Below are 24195 nucleotides of genomic sequence, written 5' to 3' on the forward strand. Positions count from 1 at the left end.
CAAACTATAATATGTCAATTTTTTCTATTTAAGAAAAAAACCATCAATGTATATTTTATGCATAGAAATAATTAGTAATAAAAAAGTCTATGTAAAACATTACATATTTTAATGTATTAGAGTTTGAATAAAAATTTGAAAATATATATATATATATATTTTTAATAAAAAATATTTAAAATACATATAGGTATTTGAACTTTTTTTTATAAAAAAAAAATGAAAAAGACCCATTTTGAGAAATTATAGTTTTTATAAAAAATTTAAAACACCTATTTTTAATAAATAAAAAAATTCTTAAAAATACAAATAAGTATTTTGAATACAGTTATTTTCAATTTGTTTATGAAAAATACTTATTTTGAGAAATAATTAGAAATAAAAAATTTAAAATTGAATAATTGGTATAAGTAGAAACATAGAGAAGATGAGAGGATTATTGTTGTTATTTTATTTCAAAACTTAACAGCTTCTAAAGAATAAATGAGGCATGGCTCTATTTTCACCCCAAAAGATTGGTTGGACACCCTAATATTTTGAACACTCTATTTTAAAATTTGAAATTTATTCTATTATTGCGAACACCCTAAATAATTCTTATTATATTCTCAAAAACTCTAGAGAGATACTTAACACACCCTACCAACTAAATTGGTCCAAATTCTCTCCAACTTAACTTCTGACGCTGAGCAACACAACAAATCAACCTCTCCTGTTGTCGCCTACCCCATTGGAAATGTCAAACATCACCATAAAACATAGCATGAGAAGTTAGAAAATTTAGAAGTATGAAAATATAAAGCCAAATATTTTTATTTTTTTAAATACTCAATACTGAACGAAATTGAATTTATTTGAAAACAAATTTCCAAATACGTATAATTTGCTTGGAGATATAATACCGGATAGTTTTTTTTGTTCAAAATTAATTAAAATATGAAGTAGCTAGAAATTTAATTATTCGGAAACACAGAATTGAACATATACAATTTTTTTGGATATTAAATACTAAATAGCATTAGATAATTTGAAAATACAGTGCTGAATAGATGAAATTTTTTTAAAAATAAGTTTTTGAATAAATGTAATTTGTTCGGTATTGAATTTTTGAACAAATTTGGAAAACCATCAACCAAAAAAAATGAAGATGAATAGAAAATCTACCTACTTGTTAGCAAAAATTTGGTTAAGTCAAATCGACAGACAAAACATTTAGTTTTTACTTTAACAAATATAAATCAGACTTGTGGTTGAATTCTATGCCTTAATTAAATAAAGAACAATATGATAGAAACATAATTGAATTTGTATTAATCAAGTCGGATGTCACTTACTATAAGTTACATGAACTTCAAATAAGAACAAAGAACTAAAAAATACAATGATCGACAAAAGGAAAGGGGTTGAGAGAAACTATTGTTGATCTACTTCTAGAATTGCTAAGTTGACTACTCCTAACTAGAAGCTACGCTTGATAATCATGATGTGTGAGTTGCGTTGGATGTCATTTCTTTTTCTAAAACTCCTTTTATACTGGTTTAGCCACCTCTTGATGCAGCCATGATCTTCCTTGATGCTCTGCTTCCACTTCATCCCCATCCCTTTGTTTTAGGAACCGTTAGCAGATCCTCTTTGACTTGGCTCTGACTTCCTTAATTTCAGCAACAACTTCATCCATCTTCTTCACCAGTTAAACTCCATTTGGCTTTCTATTTTTCAAATGCCAAATCATTATGCCACCTCACTGGCATAGTCATCATGCCACGTCAACACTATGTCAGCAGGAAAATTTTCAAAATTTAGTGCCAACATTTATCTATAAAAAGTAGCTTGAAAACGTTTTCGTCATTGTCCATTTTTAACTTTAATATGAAATAAAATGTGAGAATAATAGATTCAAGAAAAATATGATTTGAGTATGAAGATGAGAAGTAAAGAGAGAAGGGAAGATTGAGACCGATTATGAGATGGGATATCCAAAACACTATCATTTGTACTTTTTTCAATATCTAAGTACTTTTTAGTTATTTTAAAGAGGGACTAATAGTAATAAATAAATAAGTAAAAAATTTTATTAAATTGGGGTGTCTATCAAATCTTTTGGGGTGCAAATAGAACCACCTATAAACAACAGAAGGAAAATCTTGACAATGTCGAAAAAAGTAAGAGAGATTATTGTAATTTTAGAAACTACAGGGATGGTTCATGAGAGGTAAGTGTAATTTACAGCCCTAAAAAATAAAAAAATAAAAAAATTAGTCCATGCCAATGGGAAGAAACATTAGAGAGACCTAGTGGTGATGACATTCAACAGACAAGCGGAACAACAAGAAACAACATGACTGCCTTGGTTTGAGATCAATTTCTGTGTTTTAACATTCTCAATCCAACAATTCAACAGTCTAGCTCCATTCAAAACTACTCATAATTGAGTTCAACCCAAAAAAAGTTACAATGCCATGAGAATGTACTTGTCAAACCATAAGTTTCTCTAATGTCTTGCCAACCAACCAGTGGCTGAGTTCAACCAAATAAATAGCCATTTTCAGCAATAAGTCCGACAATTCCAGAACAATTGCCCATTTTAGCAGCCTCATACAAGAAAGGATCGTCCTAGTATACCTTTTGTTTGCATCGACCATACTTTTCAAACATCGAGTTCCACGAGAAGGCTCTAGCAGCAGCCATGTCTTCTATCTCAGAAACCGGATGACTGTTCCAAGCCAGTCTTCTGGAATGTTGTCTTTCAATTCCCCACTCAGAGCCCTTAATGAATGGCTTGTGGCTGCCTGTATCCAACGAAAAATCTTAGAACACATGAACTCTACAAATATTATCTATGAAGCATGGACACTCCAAAATTGATGCCGTAGCAGTGTCCGACACGCGGACACGCCCGGGACACGGGGACACGCCGTGGACACGTACGGGACACGCCATCTGGCGTGTCCCTTTAATTTAATGATTTTTTTGGAAGGGGACACAGCAGGGACACGGAGGGGACACGCGTGTCCATTTCTGGACACGCCATGGGACACGGCGGGGCTCGTTTTTGAATTTTTTATATTTATTTGGGGTCAAAGTATAATATTTATAAAGTAAAAAAAAAAAAAAAAAAAAAAACAAGCCCTAATCGACACTGAGTAAAAAGAGAAAAATCAAACCTGCCTTCTCTCTCTCAGTCGAAGCCCTCTCTCTCAGTCGAAGCCCTCTGAAGTTGATCGAAGCTATCTCTCAGTCGCAGACCTCCGACGTCGATCGCAGCTCTCTGACGTCGATCGAAGCCCTCCGACGTCGATCGAAGCCCTCTGACGTCGATCGCAGCCCTCAGTCTCTCCTTCAGTCGATCCAGTCGTCTTCGAGGTGAGCCCCTCTCTCTACGTCTCTCGCTCTCTCTCTTTCGCCTGTCTCCTTCTCTTTCGCTCTCTCTCTCTCTCTCTCTCTCTCTCTCTCTCTCAGCTTTCGACTGATAAGATTGAGTTTTATTTTTATTTTTATTTTTATTTACGTTTATATATTATATGTAACATACTCTTTTTTTTATTTATTTTTTATTTTGATATATATTAATAAGCCTCTTTTTTTTTTTTTTTGATATATATTATATATAAGACTCTTTTTTATTTTATTTTTTATTTGTTTATATGTTTATATATATATATATATATATGTAAGAACTTTTTTTTTTAATTATATGTTTATATATATGTATATATATAAAACTGTATTTAAATTCTGTTTTTTTATTTAAACTCTTTATTTAGATGAGACTGTTTTTTTTAATTATATGTTTAAATTCTGTTTTATTTAAATTCTATTTAAGCTCTTTTTTTTGTTTTTTTTTATTTTTTTATTTATCCTTCTAATGTTAATGTTAATTTATAGGAAAAATGTCTAATACGAATCTACATAATAACACATAAAAATATATATATATATATATATATATATAAAAATCGCCGTGTCTCCTGCCGTGTCCGTGTCCCCATTTTTTGGAAATTACCGTGTCCCGTGTCCGTATCCGTGTCCGTGTCCGTGTCAGTGTCAGTGTCAGTGTCAGTGTCAGTGTCAGTGTCCGTGCTTCATAGAATATTATAGCAGGAAGTGTTTGCAAGTAGTTACCTTTACAATGTACACATCGATTCCAAGTTTTGCAATTGCTGCAGCTTCTGATATTTTGGTCTCCATCCCTCCCGTTGTGTCATGGGCTGCTACAGTTATCTCAACTGTTGATGCAAATATTAAGATTAATCAAAATTTGTGTTCTTTAATATGTAGCCTTGTGTTTTTTTCAATCCAGAACCACATCAGCTGCTAGTTATATGTGAAATTATCAACTGAAAATCAGTCAGAGTAGAAGTTATCAACTGAAAATCAGTCAGAGTAGAAGTAGATACAACATTACTCATTTCATATATTTTCATGGTCAGCAACCAATTAAAATAAAATAAAAAACCAAGAAATTTGGCAAACATCATAGGAAATGCCTAATTTTCACTTAAATGGAATATTATGTAATTTACAAAAAGCAAAGAGGCAGCTTTCCCCGAAATTAGACATGAAATAGTGGCTTTTGGATCAAATCTCTCATGGAGATTGTATCAATTCATTCCTAGAGCCTATTTGGTACAACTTTTTTCAAGTTAAAAATTGACAATCAAAAAGTTGAAGCTAAAACATCCCTTCTGCAACTTCCAGATAATTGACTATTTTTAGTTTATTTAAACTATTTATGTTTTATAAGTTACAAGTAGAAGCCACACTAAGCACGCTGGTACAAACTCCCAAAATAGAAAAGGCGGTTATAAGCAAACCTTATAAGCTGCACCAAACAGGCGCTCATATTCCATTTGAGTTTGAGGAAGCAATCGTTGGAAGAGTCATCATAGATGCAATTGAAGATTTAAAATAAAAGCAAATCATATAACTGATATCCTTTGAGGAGCCAATACTTAAAAGATCAAAAGATCCACATGCAATACCAAGTACAATGAACAAATTTACATTCTAAATGTCAGAAGTGCTCGTAACTCTATTTTGATCGAAAACTAACCTCGCTTGTTCATGTTTTCTAATGTTGGTTTCACTACAGACCAGCTCCCATCTTCACGCACTTCTGTAATTTCAAAACAATAGGCATACCTAATCAAATGAGCAATCAACATAAAAGATCTAGGGCTTAGATGGGTGCTCACCAATCTCCCTAAGAAGCACTGCATTAGGCTCTGTCGGTGGACGGTCATACACCCCCAAAACATCTGTCTTCAATCCACATTACATTAAATAAGGAAAAGCAATTTCACACATACAGGGTGATGATCGTAATTTAATATTGAAGAGACATCAACTATGGATATTTAAGACTGCGTCAGACTATTGGAAAAGCCATCAACACATCATTCACTCTGAAACAAGATGATGCCAGTAATTTTGAAATAAAGCTACTTCAACATGTGGAAATAAGAGACCAGAAAACATTTGGAAAGCAGTCAACACTTCTAAGAAGCCCGAAAACCTCCAAAAAGGTAACATGACATTCGTTGGACATTTCGCAACACTTCCCATGAAACGCATTACGAGTTCGAATAAAATAACTTATAATTCAATGATGAAACAATATATATATATATATATATATAAATTCATACCTATTCTCCTCCTTTAGACTTTAAAAATTATTATTTTTAACTTAAATATTCATATATATGACATAATAAATAAATGAAATTATATATTTTGCATGTGTCCGTCACGTGCCGTGTCCTACATATGTTAAAAATTTCTGTGTTGGTGTGTTTGTCTCGTGTCACTTGTCTTTGTCAGTGCTTCTTAGTTTCGGAGCATTCAGTTTGGAACAAGAAACTCCTAGTTGTCAGATGGCCAGAGTATTTTATTTTCGTTGAAAATTATGTGGACATAATGTTTAGTATCCATTTCATTGCCTGATGGCACAGGTACATAATGTTAAATGTTCAAAATGCACTCCACTTGACAATTGCTCTAGACGATGGAACATGTTCTTGTTAGATTTGCATATGAGAAAGAAAAGAATGAAAGAAAGGAGAAAGAGAGAAGGCTGAGTTTATTAACACAATAATGAAGTTACGGTTCTCCCCTCTTACATGTATTTATAATGAAAGACTCAAGACTCAAATGACATAATTACCCTTAGATACTAACACTTAACACTTCCCCTCAAGTTGGTGCAAATATATATCTCATGCCCAACTTGCAACAATTGGGGTGAAAGACCTTACTACTAAGACCCTTAGTAAATATATTAGCTAATTGATCTTCAGGCTTCACAAAAAGCATACATATTAAACCCTTATTCAATTTCTCCTTAATAAAATATCTGTTGATCTCAATATGGTTTATTTTGTCACGCTGAACAGGATTGTGAGCAAGACTAATGATAGCGTTGTTGTCACAACACAATACATAATCAAGGGTTCATTGCAAGCAAGCCCTATATCACTCGGCAAGGACTAAAGTCACATCAATTCGCATGTACCATGCGCCGTAGCTTTGTATCCTACCTCTGCACTAAGTCTGGACACCAATGCTTGCTTTTTACTATGCCAAGTGACTAAATTTCCCCCCACAAATGCACAATAACCGGAGGCAAATCGTCTGTCATCTATAAAACCAGCCCAAACTACATCTGTGAATGCCTCCAATCTCAAGTGACCATGATTAGAAAACAAAATCCTTTTTCCAGTAGCGGATTTAAGATACCCTAAAATGCAATACACTACATCCAAATGAGTTGCACGAGAATCATGCATAAACTGACTCACTATCCCGACCGCATAGGCAATATTTGGACGAGTATGGGATAAATATAAAAGCCTTCCCACAAGTCTCTTGTACCTTTCCTTCTCCACAAGATCACCAATGCCACTACAAAGATGGTGATTAGCCTCAATTGGTGAATCAGCAAGTCTGCAGCCTAACACGCCAGTTTCCTCAAGAATATCTATGATATACTTCTTCTGAGAAATAAAGATGCCTTTGTTAGATCTGGCAACTTCAATCCCACGAAAACACCTCAACGGACCAAGGTCTTTTGATCTCAAATTCCTGGACCAACATCTTAAGATGTGTCACTTCCTTCTCATCATTACCTGTCACAATTATGTCATCCACATATACTATAAGCACCATTCCCTTATTTGCATTGCGTTTGACAAACATTGTGTGATCTGCATTGCTTTGCTTATACCCGAACCAAGCTCGAAGACACTGTTTCAAACCATGTAAAGCCTTTTTCAACCTACAAAATTTTCAAATCGTAGACTGAGATGAGAATCCTGATGGTACATCCATATATACCTCATCTTCCAAATCATCATGGAGAAATGCATTATTCACATCTAATTGCTGTAAAGGCCATCTCAAATTAGCTGCACATGAGAGAATAGCTCAAGTGGAATTCATCTTCGCTACATGAGCAAAGTTTTCTTGATAATCAATTCCATATGTCTAAATAAACCCCTTGGCCACTAGTCTTGCTTTGTACCGTTCAATTATCCCATCTGCTTTCTGCTTAATGGTGTACACCCACTTACACCCCACAGGGTTTTTTCCACTAGGAAAAAGAACCAACTCCCAAGTGTTATATTTGCCTAGAACTTGCATCTCTTCTAATATAGCTACTTGCCACTTAGGATCATTGATAGCTTCTTTCCAACCTTGTGGAATACACACAGAAGACAAAAACGAAACAAAAGCACGATATGTAGAAGACAACGAATCATATGACACAAATTTAGAAATGGGGTGTTGAGTACAAAACCTAACCCCCTTTCTAAGAGCAATAGAAAGACTCAAATCGTCAACAAGAAGACTATCAACTACAAGTGGAGAAATAGACTACGGTGCATTACCTGTAGAATTGATTCAAATTAGATCTAGAATCGGCACAAGGGACGATGATTGATCTGGTAGCACAAGGGAAGTCTACTCTTTCGGACACCGAGAATAAGTCTTAAGATCAACCTTGTCCAAACGAACACCGATGTCAGGCTCCACATCAAGAGAACTATTAGGCTCCCCGTCACCACAAATAATAGCCAGCTGACTAGGAAGAAAAAAGGATAACTCATGCTGATATGCCATCTCCTCATCCGTAATCTCATCCATAACACTCTCCACCTGAGGAGACGGAGGAGGAGAAGTAAAAAAGACTCAACGGAAGGTGACACATCCATACTAACATACACTTGAGGATCATAGCCTTTGTAACCCTTCTAAGTAGCAGAATAGCTAATAAAGAAACAACGCAAAACTTTAGGATCAAGCTTCCCACGAGTACATTGCAGATGAACAAAACAGACACCCAAAAACCTAAGGAGGAAAAGAAGAGGTGGGATATGCCACAGGAAGATATTCAAGAGGAATCTGGATTTAGAGGACACTGGAAGGCATACGATTGATAAGGCAACGGCAAGAATAACATCACCCCAAAAAGACATAGGGATGTTCATGGTAAACAAGAGAGAGCAAGCAACTTCAAGGAGATAGCTATTCTTGTGTTCAGCAACTCCATTCTGCTGAGGTGTGCCAACACAACTAGTTTGATGGAGGATGCCATGCTCCTCTAGGTATGCCCAAAAAGCTTCATCAACATACTCAGTCCCATTATCACTCCAAAGACTTTTGATTTAAGCATTAAAAAGATCGGTCACCATTTTATGAAAAAGTTGAAAACAATAATACACTTCACTCTTAGTCCGAAGCAAGTAAATCCAACTTACACAGAAATAACAATCAATAAAAGTAAAAAACCATCGATACCCAGAAGTAGAAACCACAGGGGAAAGGGGCTCACACATCAATATGAATAAGCATAAAAGAAAAAGTACTTCTTTTATTAATTGAAGGACAACATGTTTATGCTTTGCTAGTTCACAAGCATCACAACCAAAATTATTCCTAAGACAATCATGAACTAAAGACCGAAAAAGCTTCTCTAAAATGCTAAAGGAATGATAACCCAAACGATGATGCCACCAATGAAGAGAGGTGCCGGTAGTGCACTGGAGAGCCTGAGATGGCAAAGGTACGGCAGGAGGAACGGCATCTAGAAAATACAGTCCACCTTGTGCTCTACCACTACCAATCATTTTCACCATAGCCAGTTCTTGAAAGATACAATTAAGTAGGAAAAAAGGTCACTGAGCAATTTAGAGAAGTAGCAAGACTACTAACAAAAAACAGGTTAGTGGAAAAATTAAGAACATGAAGCACAGATGAAAGAAAAAATAAAGAGGAAAATGAATCGAATCCTTACCAAATACAAAGGATAAAGTGACATCAGCCACTCTAACCTTATCTCGTCCAAAACAAGGAGAATAAGAATCGAAAAGACTAGAGGCACCTGTCATGTAGTTGGTGGCACTAGAATCTATAGTCCAAGAAGGCAACGATGATGTATTAAGGGTACTAGCAAGAATACCTGTGGGCAAAATTGAAAAAAGCATAAAAGCGATCAAGCCGAGCGATCAAGCACCTAAGAGTGTGTAACTCATCTTGGGAAAGAGTAATGGGCTCACAAGGAGTACTACCAGCAATCTCAAACACATGTGCTTAGGGACAAGCCCTGAGTAGGACGACCATTCAATTTCCAACAATGCTCTCGATCATGTCTGTCTTTCCCACAATAATCACACTTCAATCGATCTCGATCAACCAGTGTATCCTGACTACTAGACTGAACTGGACTAGACCTAAGAGCTTGAGTAGGAGGAGCAACAACCAAAGCAGAATGATCTTGAATAGAGGAATGAATTATAGCACTACGTCGACTCTCCTCTTACAGGACAAGAGCATAAGCCTCACGTAGGGTGGAAAATGGTGAACAAACCAACACCTGGACACAAATCTAATCATACTCCAAATTAAGGCCAACAAGAAAGTCATACACACACTCCTCCACGGTTTGCTGAAATGAAGTGACATCCTAGGAACACGCAGTTTGGAAACTCTGGTAATAATCCAATTCCTGCCACAAACTACTCAACTCAGCATAGTATACCGCGAGTGATCTATCCTTCTGATCCCAGTCCTGAAGCTTCTTTCTTAACTCATACGCCAATGCATCATTACCCTGTTGAGAATATATCTAGGTTGCAACTGCCCAAATCTTATGAGCAGTATCCAATAAGAGGAAACTCCGACTAATGGTACATTGCATAAAGTTGATTAGCCAAGTCATAACTAGAGTGTTCTTAGAAATCCATTGAGTACGCGAAGAGTCATCAGCATCCAGTTGAGGAAGAGAACCAGTGATGTAGCCAATCAAACAACGAGCAGCAATAGTGAGATTACAGGAGCGTGACCAATTCAAATAGTTGGAACCATCCAGTTTGACGGGACTAATTTGAAGAGAGGGACCATCGTTAAGAGTAATAACACGAACGCAGCCCACCCTCTTCACTAATAGTAGGATCCTGAGTCTCACCCCTAGCCATGGAAAATTAAATACACACAATAGCCTAGGAAGTAGCAAAAACAAAGAGAGGTGAATCCACAAACCCAACTTAGGAATAATAGGTTACCTCTAGAGACAAAAACAAAGCCGAAACGTAGGCCGGAGAAGCCGAAACGAACAGAAACTGAGAAAAACCTTGCCGAAACTGAGAGAAACTGAGGAGAGCCTTGCCAAATCATCAAAACCAGGACTCTAAGCCCTCTAATAAGTCCAGTCGGCTCCAAAGGTAGAGGGAGGAAGGGAGAATTCAGGCCAAAAACAGCCCAAGCAAGGACTTTCAAAAAATCAAACAGTTTTCCCAAAAAATCAACACAAATCGAAAAAACACTCAAACAATCAACAAAAAATTAAAATAAAATCCTAGGGTGAAAACCCATCAAATTTCGATGATGGAGGATCTTTTGTTTTGTTTTTTTTTTTTGTTGCTATGTATAGAAAAAAACGAGAAAAATATAAATATAAATAAATAAATAAACAAGAAACAAGAGAAAAGAAATTTTCAAGGAGGAAGATGTTGCTCTGATGCCGTGTTAGATTTGCAAATGAGAAAGAAAAGAATGAAAGAAAGGACAAAGAGCGAGATCGGCTGAGTTTATTAACACTACTATGAAATTAGGGTTCTCCCCTCGTACATGTATTTATGATAAAAGACTCAAGACTCAAATGACATAACTACCTTAGACACTAACACTTAACAGTTCACCTGTTATTCTTGAAAATTGAAATAATTTTGCAAGCTGAAAATTTATATACAAGATGAAGTTTTTCATTATGCGAAACTGTTAGTCTATGGGCATGCCATGGTCAACAAATATTCAGGCATGTTGTTTTACACAGTTAAAGGTTGATATGAATGCACAGAAGGATTAGTATCGGTCATAAAAAGCTTATCAAATGTCATGCCAGACACATCCAGACATCCTAACTCAAGATGTACTTCTATCAACAGATTTTGTTGGTTTTAACTTTTAACTTTTATGTATCAACTGTAATATATATTAGTTTTGATAAAAGCTACAATGGGTTTTTTAGTATAAGCTCACATCTTCATGCCAGTGATAGAAAACATGAAAAGAAAAACAATAACTATATCTTCAATATATAATATATACCAGAAATACAACGAATTCGGGCTTAAATTGCTCTGCAAGATGACGTATGATTACATCTCCACTCAATATAGTGCAAGCCTGAAAAATGGAGATATTAGTTGCATTGGAATCCAAAGTACCAATAACCAAGAAACAAACCACCTATATATATAATTATACACAAATAGATCAAACCTGAGCAGCATCGAGTACTGCATCTCCATGCATAACCTAGAATAAGACAACAACAAAAACTCCATTACGATCTGCACATTAACTTTTCCGAGTCATACCATTTGAATGCCAAAGGAAATCAGTAATCAGACAATTAAAGGGAAAAAAAAAAAAAAGAGTATACAACCAAAAAAACATTTTATTTTTGTATATTTATCAAACTTATACTTACAATGGGCATGAGAAGGAAAATTTCTATCCAATTCAACAAGAATGTTTCATTGGTCCATCCAAATTATACTTCAAAGTACGTGAGAAGGAAAATTCCTATCCAATTTAACAAGAATATTTCATTGGTCCTACAAGCACACGTCAATCTAATATCTACAAAATGGTGAGGGAAATATGACGAGTGTTTTTTGCACATTAAGAGAATATTTTTCCCTACCTCCCCCAAAGGCACACACAACCAGAGGATATCCTCATATACACAAAGTATATATCAGGAGAGTTGATCACGTGAAGGATTAAATGAACGGAAAATCCACGCATTTGACATCTAAGGCTTCATCTAGATATTATTATTATTATTTCTCTCCATCTGTCTTATTTCACTCAGTGATTTCTGACGGTTGCTTATCATATACAGGTACTTATGATCTTGTAGATTAGGATTTCAGAAAAGGAGTGGAATTGCTCTTCTTTGATACTATTCTACTGTTGCAGCTTCTGGTTGTTCATGCTAAACTCTTCTAACACTGAGTAGCCTAATGGAAAAAGCTTGAAATCTTATTGATCTTATCAAGATTCATTTCAATTAACACAGCATATGTTAACAAGCTCTGGGGAAAACATCAATAAGGTGACCAAAGCTTTTAATTTCTAACTCATAGTTCCACATAAGAACATATATAAAAGCAACAACAACAAAAACAAAAAAACAAATCTTCAAATCTCATTTGTAAATGAAACTTACAGGTACAAAACCAGAATCAATGGCCTTAGCCACCATGGAAACATCAGCCGAGGCAATCTGCAACCATACAAATCAAGATTCAAAGTTCTAGGGATTTTCTTACTAAAAAACATTACCAATACAAGGAGAATTATAAAGCTTTTCAGAAAAAAGGAAGATGGGCAATCAAATTTCGACATCCAGAATGGCTGGATCCACTCCAAACTCACATGGTTGGGACCAACCTAAGTGAGTAGAGGGACTTTTGAGTCAGCCATGATGATGTCTGTGGAAAAGCCCTTCTAAAAAAATAAAATAGAAGGAAAACACAGAACAATAATTTCTCATAATTTTTGCATGTAATTCAAAAATAATCGTTCTGGATGCCTTCTGACATTTCTTTCACACGTCAACCATCCACATGCAAACGGAGACATTCCAATAGATGGCACACCCTCTGCAAGAAAAACCCAAATGTCTATTAGAGTGGATCTTTATAGTTCAAAAAAGACATACCAGTTCAAAGGAATAGGACTGGTAAAGTAGATAAAGCAGGCACTAAATGAAAAGGTCAGTTGACATTTAACAGTGACAATTGACGGCTAGTTTCTCGATGTGAATAATATTATCCTGACAGAGGAGTGACATGTATGTAGTAAGATGTTGACGCAAGAGACAAGGTTTGAAAACTTTAAATACAACCCAATTCAATTAACTTAGTCAAATTGTTTAATTTGTAACCACAGAACTTTCAAATTCAACTGATGAGGACTGCCAATGCAAGTTTTGCAGCTGCATAATTTAATGGGTGATCTTGAAGCTCACAAAATTATCTTTCCTGTGAGCATAGGTTTTTTGAATAAACTTAAAATAGGATGTAGAGAAATGTTGAAGTGAGGATTACATGTACTTTTTTTGTTGTTGTTGACAAGCAAGCAAGGTAGGTTACACACACAAACACAAAGGGATATGTAAATAAAACTTGCTTGTATCACAACACATGCACAAGCACACACAGGCCAGTTTATGCCTGTGACTTGCAATTAATGAGCGATGCAACCATATCCAGAGAATACAACTTTCAGTCATTCCTTATCTCAGTCAATGAGTCAATGGCCAATCAATACATGGTCATCTATCTGTGCAAATCACCATGATTTTTATGTGAAGCCTTCGGGCCCTCCTCCTTCAGCTCTATTTGCTTGCTTTCTCTCTCGCTCTGGGTTAAGGCTTGTTCTGCCATGTTTGTTCTACAGACTACAGAGAAGAGCTTTGTTTTGTTTCATATTTTATTTTCAAATTTTCGTTTTGACACTGATGTCGACCTCGACCTCAATAAGTTTTTCGATTTTATTGAGTTAAAATTATTAATCAGACTTGAACCACATACCGAGTAGAGTTCTACAAACAAGTGAATCAAATTGCAAGACATCACAAAGAGAATTTCAAAGCCATCATGACCTAGTTGTCAGATGGCCAACTTAGTGAACATTCATTTGGCAACAGTAGTGGAGCCAGGAAATAGATCCAGGAGGGGCAATATATATATATATATATATATATATATATGTATATAATCAAGGGGATTGTACAACAAATAAACACTTGAGAGCGTCAAATTGCAAGATTTTTTATGGGGAAAAAAAAGTAAGGGGCATATATAAAATTTTATAAGGGGTAAACTACAAGACATATTAAAAACTAAAGGTCAAACAATATATTTTAAAAATTTGAGAGGGGTGCTGGCCCCTCCTGGGCCTGAGGTGGCTCTGCCACTGTTTGGCAGTCACAACTTTAAACAAATAAGGTCTTTCTTGCACTTTTGAGAGAGCCTGGTAGCATTTAATTGCCTGAGGAATAAAAGATGCAAAAAATGTACAGAAACTGAAAAGAAACCTGGCCGAACAGTGGCATTTTAGTGACCAGATTTGTACCTCTAGCTAGTGCTCTGACAATTTCCAGATTGAGGGAGGTAACCTGAAATAACAGAAACAAACAAAGTGAGGGATAAATATAGGACTACAAGAAATAATCAGTAAAACTTAATGACATGAGGCAGGAAAATGAACAAATTAAGGAAGGAAGTGGTGACCCCCAAGAATGTGAAGCCATATTTTTCTAAGATGTATCTAATTTGACAGTTACCTGTATTAGATTGATGAATCAAGTAACATGATTGGCTAATATTGCTTGAAATCTGAAAATAAACATACGACTCCAAGAAACTTCCAAAGACAAAAGAGGGGATATGATAAGGAGATGCAACCAACTCACTTTACTTTATGTTGGATATTCAGTCAAATTCTCTAGATTAAGGAAGGTGACAATTAAATAAAAAAAGGTCAAATTTATATAAATTAAAGATACAATTCACCTTGTTAATGATTTTCCATCAAAGCTTCCCTTATCCATACAATTAAAGAGAAAGTAACAACATGAAATTTTGCGCAGCTGAATATGCTGATATGATAAAGGTAATAAATAAGCATTACTCAAGAAACATATGCTTGCAATCTTAATAAATTGCAAACCATGTAGGACATAGATTTTTGGCCTCCATTGGTATCACTTATTGAGAGAGAGAGAGAGAGAGAGAGAGAGAGAAGTTTATTTTGGTTTTAAAAAAGCATCTAAAAACCAACTTTAAAAAGTTGGCTTTTCAAGGCTATTTTAAACTTTTTAAATTGACAAGGCAAATAACCTAAAAACCTAAAAAGTGGAACTAAACACCCTACCTTTTTGAAGTACAATTGCTTAAACATGTGATTCTAAATTTTAAGCTAAATAAGTTGCAAATAAGCGGAACCCTAGAGGTTGACCGAGAGGTAAAGACTTGAGGATAAAATCCAAGGTCTCGAGTTCGAGCAACTCAAGGGGCCACTGGGGGTTTACCCGGTTGCTAACTTTAGGACCCAGGAAGTCAAGGTGCAAAAAAGTTGACCAGAACACCCAATTATCCAAAAAAAAAAAGAAAAGCTACAAATAAGCAGAACCAAAAAGGACATTCTTCATGACACCTCATAATGACATTACAACTCTACATATTAAAGAATGTTAAACCTATATCTTTCCTTTCTTTTTGATCTTGACTACATGAAACTATTGCAGGGAAATGATTTATTTAATAAGAAGAGTGAAAATACTGTAATTCAAGTTTGATAAACAAGTAATTATTTATACTGCCCATTTTTTCCCAATGATATGCATATTTAGACCTTGGTTATCAAAATTGCGATCCAAATTGTCAAAATGATCCAAATTGTCATAGGATCAATAATATAGTAGGATCGTAGGTAGGATGGCTGGATTTATGGTTTTTCAACTTATCATTCTAATTTGTATTTTTACCCTATTTTTAGTAGAAAGTAGAATCTTACAATCCTCAATCCGATCCTACGATCCAATCCATGAGACCCTCTCACCGATCCTATGTAGGATCCCGATTTTAACAACCGTGATTTAGACAATATAAGAAAGATGACTTTATCTTCTCTTACATAGCACTTGAATGCAAAAACCACCATCCAGAATCTAGCCATAGAAGAGTATTGGAGCCATTGCCACAAAAACTTCTAATCAAATTTAAAATTTATGATATGTCTTTGTTCAGTTATGTAATACTATTTGCAAGTATCAACAATGTTTCCTGTAGAAGCTTGTTCTCAGTCAGATGTCTTGTTCTTAAAATCAAATGTTGAACTAAAAATGCAGAAACTCAATTTTCATTAGAAGCCCATCCATGATGAAAACCCAATATCCATGCATGAAACAATACATCTACAATTGCAGAAGGTTCAAGATAGCTAGAAACTAAAGAAACCAACAAAATATTAGGAACGAGGACCCGAAGGGAGTAAGTCTTACAGAAATACGTGTAGCAACAAAACCAGCCTTGACAAGCAGTCGGCTTAGTCCTCCTTTATGAACTCCAGATTTGCTAGCTTGAAAGTGCCCAAAAGAACCTGAAACCGAGAGCATACATGTAAACCAAATTGTTGCACTATGATTCAAAATTATAAAGTTAAAGGCCATCCAATTTCCACTTGAAGCCAACCCCGTGTTTTTTATTGGGAAATGACAATCATACTCCACATTAACCTCTCACTTTTTTGTACTTTAGCAGCTAAAATGACACACAAAAAAAGTATGAGAGCCTTAAGCGGAGTGTAAATATCTTTTGCCTTAATCCCAATGCATAAAAGAATTAATAAGCAAAATTAAAACCCAATAAATCAAATTCAAAATATCAACATCTCCAATCCTAATGATTTTAATAAAAATTCAAATAAAAATAAACAATGACCACAAATGAGCTACATAATTAACCTGCTCCGTGGACAACCATGAAATGGCTGAAGTCTAAAGCTGGTTGATCACAAAAATCATCAACAACACAAGAAGTTTCTGTAAATCCAGGCCGCTTGCTCCAATCCATTCCAAGAACCTTTCCACAAGAAGAATCCGACACCATCATTGTTTGCCTCAGCTGCCGCGAAACCGTCTTGAGATTTTCTTCATTTATCGTCTCTAATTCATTTTTGCAAGTAATTGCGGAACCACCTGAACCCATACCAAAAAAATACATACCAGGACTAGAAGTTAGTTTTGTTAATCCCGTTTTACAAAAGCTTTCTTATTTGTAATCTTTCCTTTAAATGCAATTGTACTTCTCTTTGTTGAGAATCCTACCCCCACAGACTGCCTTAAAGTACCAAGAGGCCAAAAGTGGAAGTATAGTGTAAAAGTGATCACCGCTCGAGTGGTGGTCCAGTGCTGATTTGTACCTTGTTCGATCTCAGAGCTTGAGCAAAAAGTATTGTATGGTTGTAATCACTGCTCAAGCGGAGCTCAAACTGCTCAAACTGCCTGAGTCGGTTTAGTCAATTTAAAAAGCGAGATCTCAATCAGAATCGGATTTGAGCTTTTAGTTTCTCTCTCTACAAGTGTGAAAAATTCTTCGAACTGTTCTAGTGAGAGAATTGATCAATTCTTGAAGAAAATTGGTGAGCATTCTTTATTTTCTAAGAACTTTGATTTCACAAACCTTTGCTTTTAAATTTGATTTTTCTGGGTTTTTGCTTGACTTTTTTTGGTTTTGGTGTAGCCTTTTGGTTTAGGGTTTGTTTCTTGAACCCAATTTCTTTTTTTTTTTAGTTGATCAATTCAAGGTTAAGGTTGTTTGTTGGTTTCCCTTATCCGTCGATTGCATCTATTTCAGTCTGGATTATTGTCATGATTTTTTTCATTTACCTATTTACGGCTTTACTTTGTTTTCTTCTTTTCAGAAATGTGTTAATGATCATTGGTATGAGTGTTGTCATGGACCTTGCAATTCCATTATTTTATACAGCTTGATTCTCATTTTGGTTATGGTGTTGGTGTGAGTTTGGTGTTAGGTTTGTTCTTGATAGTAGTTCTTGACTCATGGCCTCCACCTCCCATAAACGCACCAAACAAACTACTTGTAAATCAGCCTTTAATACCGCTAAATTCCAAAACCGCAAGCAAGACCATAAATTTCAAAACCTTTTCGCCAAGAGAGTTGTTAATGATCATCTGTATGAGTGTTGTTATGGGCAATGTGTAATTCCATTATTTTATATGGTTTGGTTCTCATTTTGGTAATGTTATTGGTGTGTGTTTGGTGTTAGGTCTGTTCTCAACAGTAGTTCCTAACTCATGGCCTTCACCTCCCATAAACGCGCCAAACAAATTGCTCGTAAATCAGCTTTTAATAATGCAAAGTTCCAAAACGTCAAGTAAGACCATAAATTTCAAAACCTTTTAGTCAAGAGAGTAGTCCTCCTGATTGAAAGGAATGTTCTTCCCAAGGGAGGTCAATATTGACTGGGTTAGAGAGTACATTTTGTAACGTTCATGAGGTCAATGATAGCTACATCACCTTCAAGACCTTTGTTGGGGGCCACGTCCATACCATCTCTCTTGACCTTATTGCTTCCCTACTAGGTGTGACTCATGAAAAACTTGTTGCCTATCCTATTGCCACCACCTTGGTTGCCCATCCTAGGGTTTGGCCTGATGATCTAATCAAATAAAATGAGCTCCTCCCTCATTTTCGGTTGTTGAATCTCATAGTATGTGCCAACATTGACCCTTGAAACCACAACTTCGAAGTTAACTAGGAGAAGGGATATGTTTTAGTTTCCATCTCCCAGAATCTTGTTATTGATGTCAACCTTATGTCCCATTAGAACATGGTCAAGAACACTGCTAAGGAAAACATAGCTCTTCCCTATGGCCATTTCATTCACCATTCCTCCAATCCAAGGGACTGAGTATTTTGATGATGACCAAATCCTTAAGCATGTCCCCAAGAAAACCATATCCTAGAGTAAAGGCACATGTAGGAGATGGTGGAGATGGTCAGCCAATGGATGAGGGACTAGGAGATGAGGCAGCTTATGATGAAAGAACTGCAGGTGGGGAGGAGAGCCTCAACATCGACAGGCCAGAGGCATAGGCGGGGGCGCTTGGCTAGATTGGAGCAGGATCACGCAAGCTTTGTACAGGATGTCAGAGGCTGACTTGATCAGATGAAGGGTCAGTTGGGACATGGGATACATTGTGTCGATGCTAGAGCACCAACAACCTCATTGATTTGAAGATGAGATTATTTGGTTTTTGTTGCTTGGACAATTTTTCAGTTTATGGTTATATGCTTTATACTTCCTAGACAGTTTATTTTGATATTGTAATTTGTATTTCTTAATCTCTGTGTAGGTTGGATATTTTGTTATGATGAACTTATCTTGGCACTATAATTTTCTTTATAAGGACAATCTATCATTGTGGAATGTACTATCTTTGTTAGATATCCTGCATTTTATCTTATTGAATGGATAGTTGTTTGTCAAACACCCTTTGTCAATTCATGACAAAAAGGGTTGCTGTTTATTGCTAAATATCTTCTTTCCTACTCTTAGTTGTGCTAAGGTCGGGTTTTGTAAATTTTGTCCATGGAGTTTAGTGGTTGGTTCATTGTATTGGGTTGGGGTTAGGTTTATGATGTTAACTGTTTTGTCATAAAATTGCCAATGGGGGAGCTAATTATTAGGACTTAGTCTAGAACTTAGTTGGCAATCTCATTCGATAAACACTTTCTTATTTGTAATCTTTCCTTTAAATGTAATTGTATTTGTTTCTGTTGAGAACCCTACCCAAATGGACGTTGCATTCAAGTACTAATCAGTAGAAGTATAGTGTAAAAGTGACAAGTGGTGGTCCAGCGGTGATCTGTACCTTGCTAGATCTCAAAGCCTGCACAAAAGTACTAGATGGCTGTAATCACTGCCCAAGCTGTCCTTAGACAGCACGAGCAGTCTGAGTTTGTTCAGTTAGTTTAAAAAGCATGATTTCAATCAAATTCAGATCTAAGCTTTTAGTTTCTCTCTCTACAAGTGTGAAATTTACTAGGGAGAGAATTGATCAACCATCGAAAAAAATGAATGAACTTGCGATCATTAAAACATTGATTGAAGATCTTCAAGGTAGTTCATCATCAAATTCACTTCCAAGAGCAAATTTCTTTGGTGGATTCCAAAGGCAAGAGTGGAGGGCTTTGGTGGATTCAAGATGCAACTCGGACGTCATGGATTTGTTTGGCAGCATTTTGAATCAATCCCGAGGAAAGCAATGAAAGCGGAAGCAACTAGATATGCTCAAGTCCATTAGGTGATGGTTCACCATTTGATCGTAAGACTTCACTTGTAATTGGTCAATTTCATTATTGTGGATTGATTTGTGGCTATTGGCCTGTAGTTTTTCATCTCAAACGGAGGTTCTCTAATTAAGGTTTTCCATGTTTAAAGCCTCGTCTCCCTTAAATGTCTATATCTTGTTAAATTGCTTGTTAATTGATATAGATCTAAACATATTCATGTCGATTGGTTGATTAGTTTTGGAGATTGGTATAATCAATCATCAAGTGTTTGATGAATTGACTAATTGAATCATAAGTGTAAATCAACCATTTAAGAAAAGAGATTTTTCAATACACATCTCCATAACTTGCAAAAAAAACAAAAAAGCATAAATAACACCCGCACAAATATATATGTGTGTGTGCGCGCGCGCACACGTGTGCATATTCAAGGTCATATCCAAATTTGTGTATTCTAGATCCATTCTAAGGCATTGTTTGGGATAAACTAAAAAAAGTTTAAAAAGTCTATATTATTCAAGGGCAGCTTGTGGGGAAAGCCACTAGGGCAAAATTATTATTTTGCCTTTTGAATTCAACTACCCAAAAAGTCAAAAGAGTAAAATTGTCATTTTAATTTCACTACAATATTTTATTACACATCTTTTCGTAAAAAGTCAAAAAGTTATCCCAAATGTACATCTTTTTTTTCTCTACTGTTTTAACCAAAAAGTCAAAAAGTGCACTAAAATAGCACATCTCAAACGACTACTGTGGTTGTTTGGGGTGTTCTGAATAAGTGCACTTTTTGACCTTTTGGACTAAAAAGTCGAGGAAAAATATATGGTTGTTTCGGATAACTTTTTGACTTTTTACGAAAAAAATATATATTAAAAAATTGTATAAATTAGTATATAGGAGAAACTTGGGCAGAGTAGGCAGTACAGTGGGCAGAATAGTGTATAGGATAAGCTTACCTCCTTTTCGAGAATTAAATTGGACAATGTTGTTCGGCTCGTGGGGGCCCACCACAGGTCCTGTTTTGCTAATCGAAACCGTTGAATGTGTAGAACTCGTTGAGTACTATATACTTGTAAAAAATCATGTTAATCGGATATTGATAGCTATCTAATCGGATTAATTTTTTGTCAACCGTTAACTATAACACCATCAATTTTTTATACAAAACTGATTTGATCATGTAGTTAATGACATCCGATCAACGTGATTTTTTACAAGCATATATTACTCAACGAGTTCTACACATTGAATGGTTCAGATTATCAAAACGAGACCCGTGATGGACCCCCACAGACCAAACATTACGGTCTTGTTTGCTTCTCCGCCTATTCCCTTTGTACAAACAGTGGGCAGCTAAAGTACAATTCACGTGACATGTGAGTTGTACTCTTTTTTGTAAAATTAATTTTTTTTTTTTTTTTTTTGCGCTAAATAGTGATAACTTTTTAACTTTTTTTAGTAACTTTTTGAGTTTTTAGCTTTTTTGATGTATGCCAAACCAGCCCTAAATATTTGAAATATACATTCTAGATTATATTCAAAGATATTTACATTAAAAAAATGTGTCCATATTTTTAGATTATATTCATTTGTTGGAGCTCAGCTAATGAACAAGAATGGATGATTAGTTCAGAGAAAATACAGTAAAATTTATTAAAATACTAAGACATAAAAATATTTCATTCCCAATCAGTGGCGGACACGGAGTGGCAGGCAGCCCCCCAAACTTTTGAAAAATTGCACTTCTACCATGCAATTTTGAATATTTATAAAAGAACTTAGCATTTTGGCCCCTTCAAAATGTATATAATTTTACTTCAAACCTTCCAAAATCTAAACAATTTTACTTTTGCTATCCTAAAATTTGAAAGTTTTCATTATTTTCATGCAATTTTTAGTAATTATAAAACAAATTAGTATTTTAGTCACCCTAAACCTTTGAAAAATCTCATTACTTTCATGTCATTTTGAGTTTTTTGTAAAATAAATTAATATTTTGATTTCCAAAATCTATATAATCTTACTTCAATTTCTCTAAAATCTAAATAATTTTGCTTTAGCCCCCTTTTGCACAATTTCTGCGTCCGCCACTGTTCCCAATCCTGGGAACTACATCTGCAAACCCCACTTCCTCTAAATCCAAAAATTTGCATCCAAATAAGCTACTTGAGGCAGATAAATCAGAAATTGGACATAAAATTCGCATCAAACGAAGATGATATAGAAAAATAAGGATATATATATGTATGAGATTGCTGACCGAGTTTTACGATGCATCTGATTGGTTTTGTAAGATGAACATTGGAGGTGCTCTGCAGCTTCTGTTGATTCTCCTTCTCCATTTGGTTTTCGGCTGCCTCTGCGTGCTGGTGTAGTTAGCTTTTTACTCATTTTGACCAGCTTTTGTTAAAATCCCAACTTTCCATCAGAATTGGTCTATTAATTGAAAATTGTTAAAAACACTTTGAGAATTGTTGTTAGTATTAAAAAAATAAAGGAAATTTCATTTTGCTCCCAAATTAAATATTAATGATTAATTTAATTCATGTACTTTTTATAATTTTAATTTTACATTTAAATTATTTAATTTTAAATCAATTTTATCTAGGGATGCAACTTGAATGGGCTCAACCCGAGCAACTCGTGCTCAGCCCAAGTTTTTTTAGGGCTTGGACAACAATATGTTGTAATCTGGATAAGCTTAGGAAGATTTTTGATACCCAAATTGTAATTTGGGCCAGACCTGGGCAGAATCTGTGAGTAAGCCGAGCAATCCGAACCCAAATTGCATTTAATATATTATATAAATTATATAATATATGTACAAATTAACTATGTGGCCCTTAATTTTTTTTGTTTTTATTTGGTTGGTCTTTGGTCTTGGGATTAGAATCTTTTATTTCGACCATTAGATTAAAACTAAAAACAAAACCCTACTGTATCTATTCTTTTCTTCCCTCTCTGTCTCAAACTCTCATTTTATTTCTTCATCAGAGTTGGAGAACGGCGAAGGTACAAGGGCCACGAACATGAAGTGCAGCCACCAACAACGACGCCACCCTTTCGACTCTCAACGATGCCACACAAAACTGGTAGATCCCTCTTTTGGTCACTCGTCGTTCGATTACCACTCAAAACTTGTGGATTTATGAGTTTAAAATTTTTTCTTAATAGATTTGCAAAATATGTTTATGTTAGTGAAATTTTGTGTATATATTTGTTTGGGTTATCTTCTTCCAACAGTCTTGGTCTTGCAATCTGGGACACTCAAGCTGAGCCACACTCATTCCTCTCTGTGGTTGTTTCTTTCTTCTTCTTTAGGACTGACTCGTTGGATTTCGACTTTCTTCTTTCACTCTGTTTCGTGTTTCCAGGTCTAGATAGAGAGAGAAAAATGGGTTTGATTATGGAAAGAGAGAGACAGAGAAAGATAGAGACAGAAACAAAAAAAGAGTGTTTATGCTGAGAACCAACAAGAAATATCAGCCATAGGCTATGCCTATGCTCTGCTTGTGTTTGGTTCCATGTTGACATATATATATATATATATATTATTCAGTAAATTTTTGTTTTTGCGTTTCTTTGGTTATGTTGTGCATATGATTAGATAAAGAAGATGATTAGCAGCTTCTGATTTATTTGGTAGCCATATTTATTTATTTGTTTGTAATGTATTGATCTCAGATTTTCTTGAGAAAATGCAAAAAGAAAGAGGCATATTATTATTTTTTGTTGGTGGGTTTGTTTGAGGTCATTTTCCTTTCAATAAAGTTATCTATGCTTTTTAACTTTGGGATTT

At 35.3% G+C, this 24195-nt stretch overlaps 1 protein-coding gene across 6 annotated transcripts; it reads right to left on the minus strand.

Moving 5' to 3' along the window:
- Nucleotides 1–1285: 1285 nt before the first annotated feature.
- Nucleotides 1286–22914, minus strand: LOC114280717 (Amino acid kinase family protein). 6 transcript variants are annotated; one of them, XR_014344245.1, is made up of 13 exons: nucleotides 22657–22914; nucleotides 17042–17275; nucleotides 16580–16677; nucleotides 14650–14692; nucleotides 13111–13172; nucleotides 12737–12793; nucleotides 11782–11817; nucleotides 11608–11685; nucleotides 5196–5262; nucleotides 5054–5113; nucleotides 4123–4226; nucleotides 2623–2789; nucleotides 1286–1744 (listed from the first exon to the last, which is right to left on the minus strand). XR_014344245.1 is itself a non-coding variant. In XM_028223093.2 (12 exons), the coding sequence occupies exons 1-12, from the start codon at nucleotides 22736–22738 to the stop codon at nucleotides 2694–2696; spliced, it is 1017 nt and encodes a 338-aa protein (XP_028078894.2). In that variant the 5' UTR covers nucleotides 22739–22914; the 3' UTR covers nucleotides 2352–2693. The 6 variants fall into 6 exon arrangements, 2 of the variants coding, with proteins under 2 accessions (XP_028078894.2, XP_028078893.2); XR_014344244.1 differs by having other exon boundaries at nucleotides 1286–1772; XR_014344243.1 differs by having other exon boundaries at nucleotides 5054–5116.
- Nucleotides 22915–24195: the final 1281 nt, after the last annotated feature.

This window comes from Camellia sinensis, chromosome 11, assembly GCF_055761805.1.
Source record: "Camellia sinensis isolate YWXY chromosome 11, ASM5576180v1, whole genome shotgun sequence".
NCBI lineage: Eukaryota > Viridiplantae > Streptophyta > Magnoliopsida > Ericales > Theaceae > Camellia > Camellia sinensis.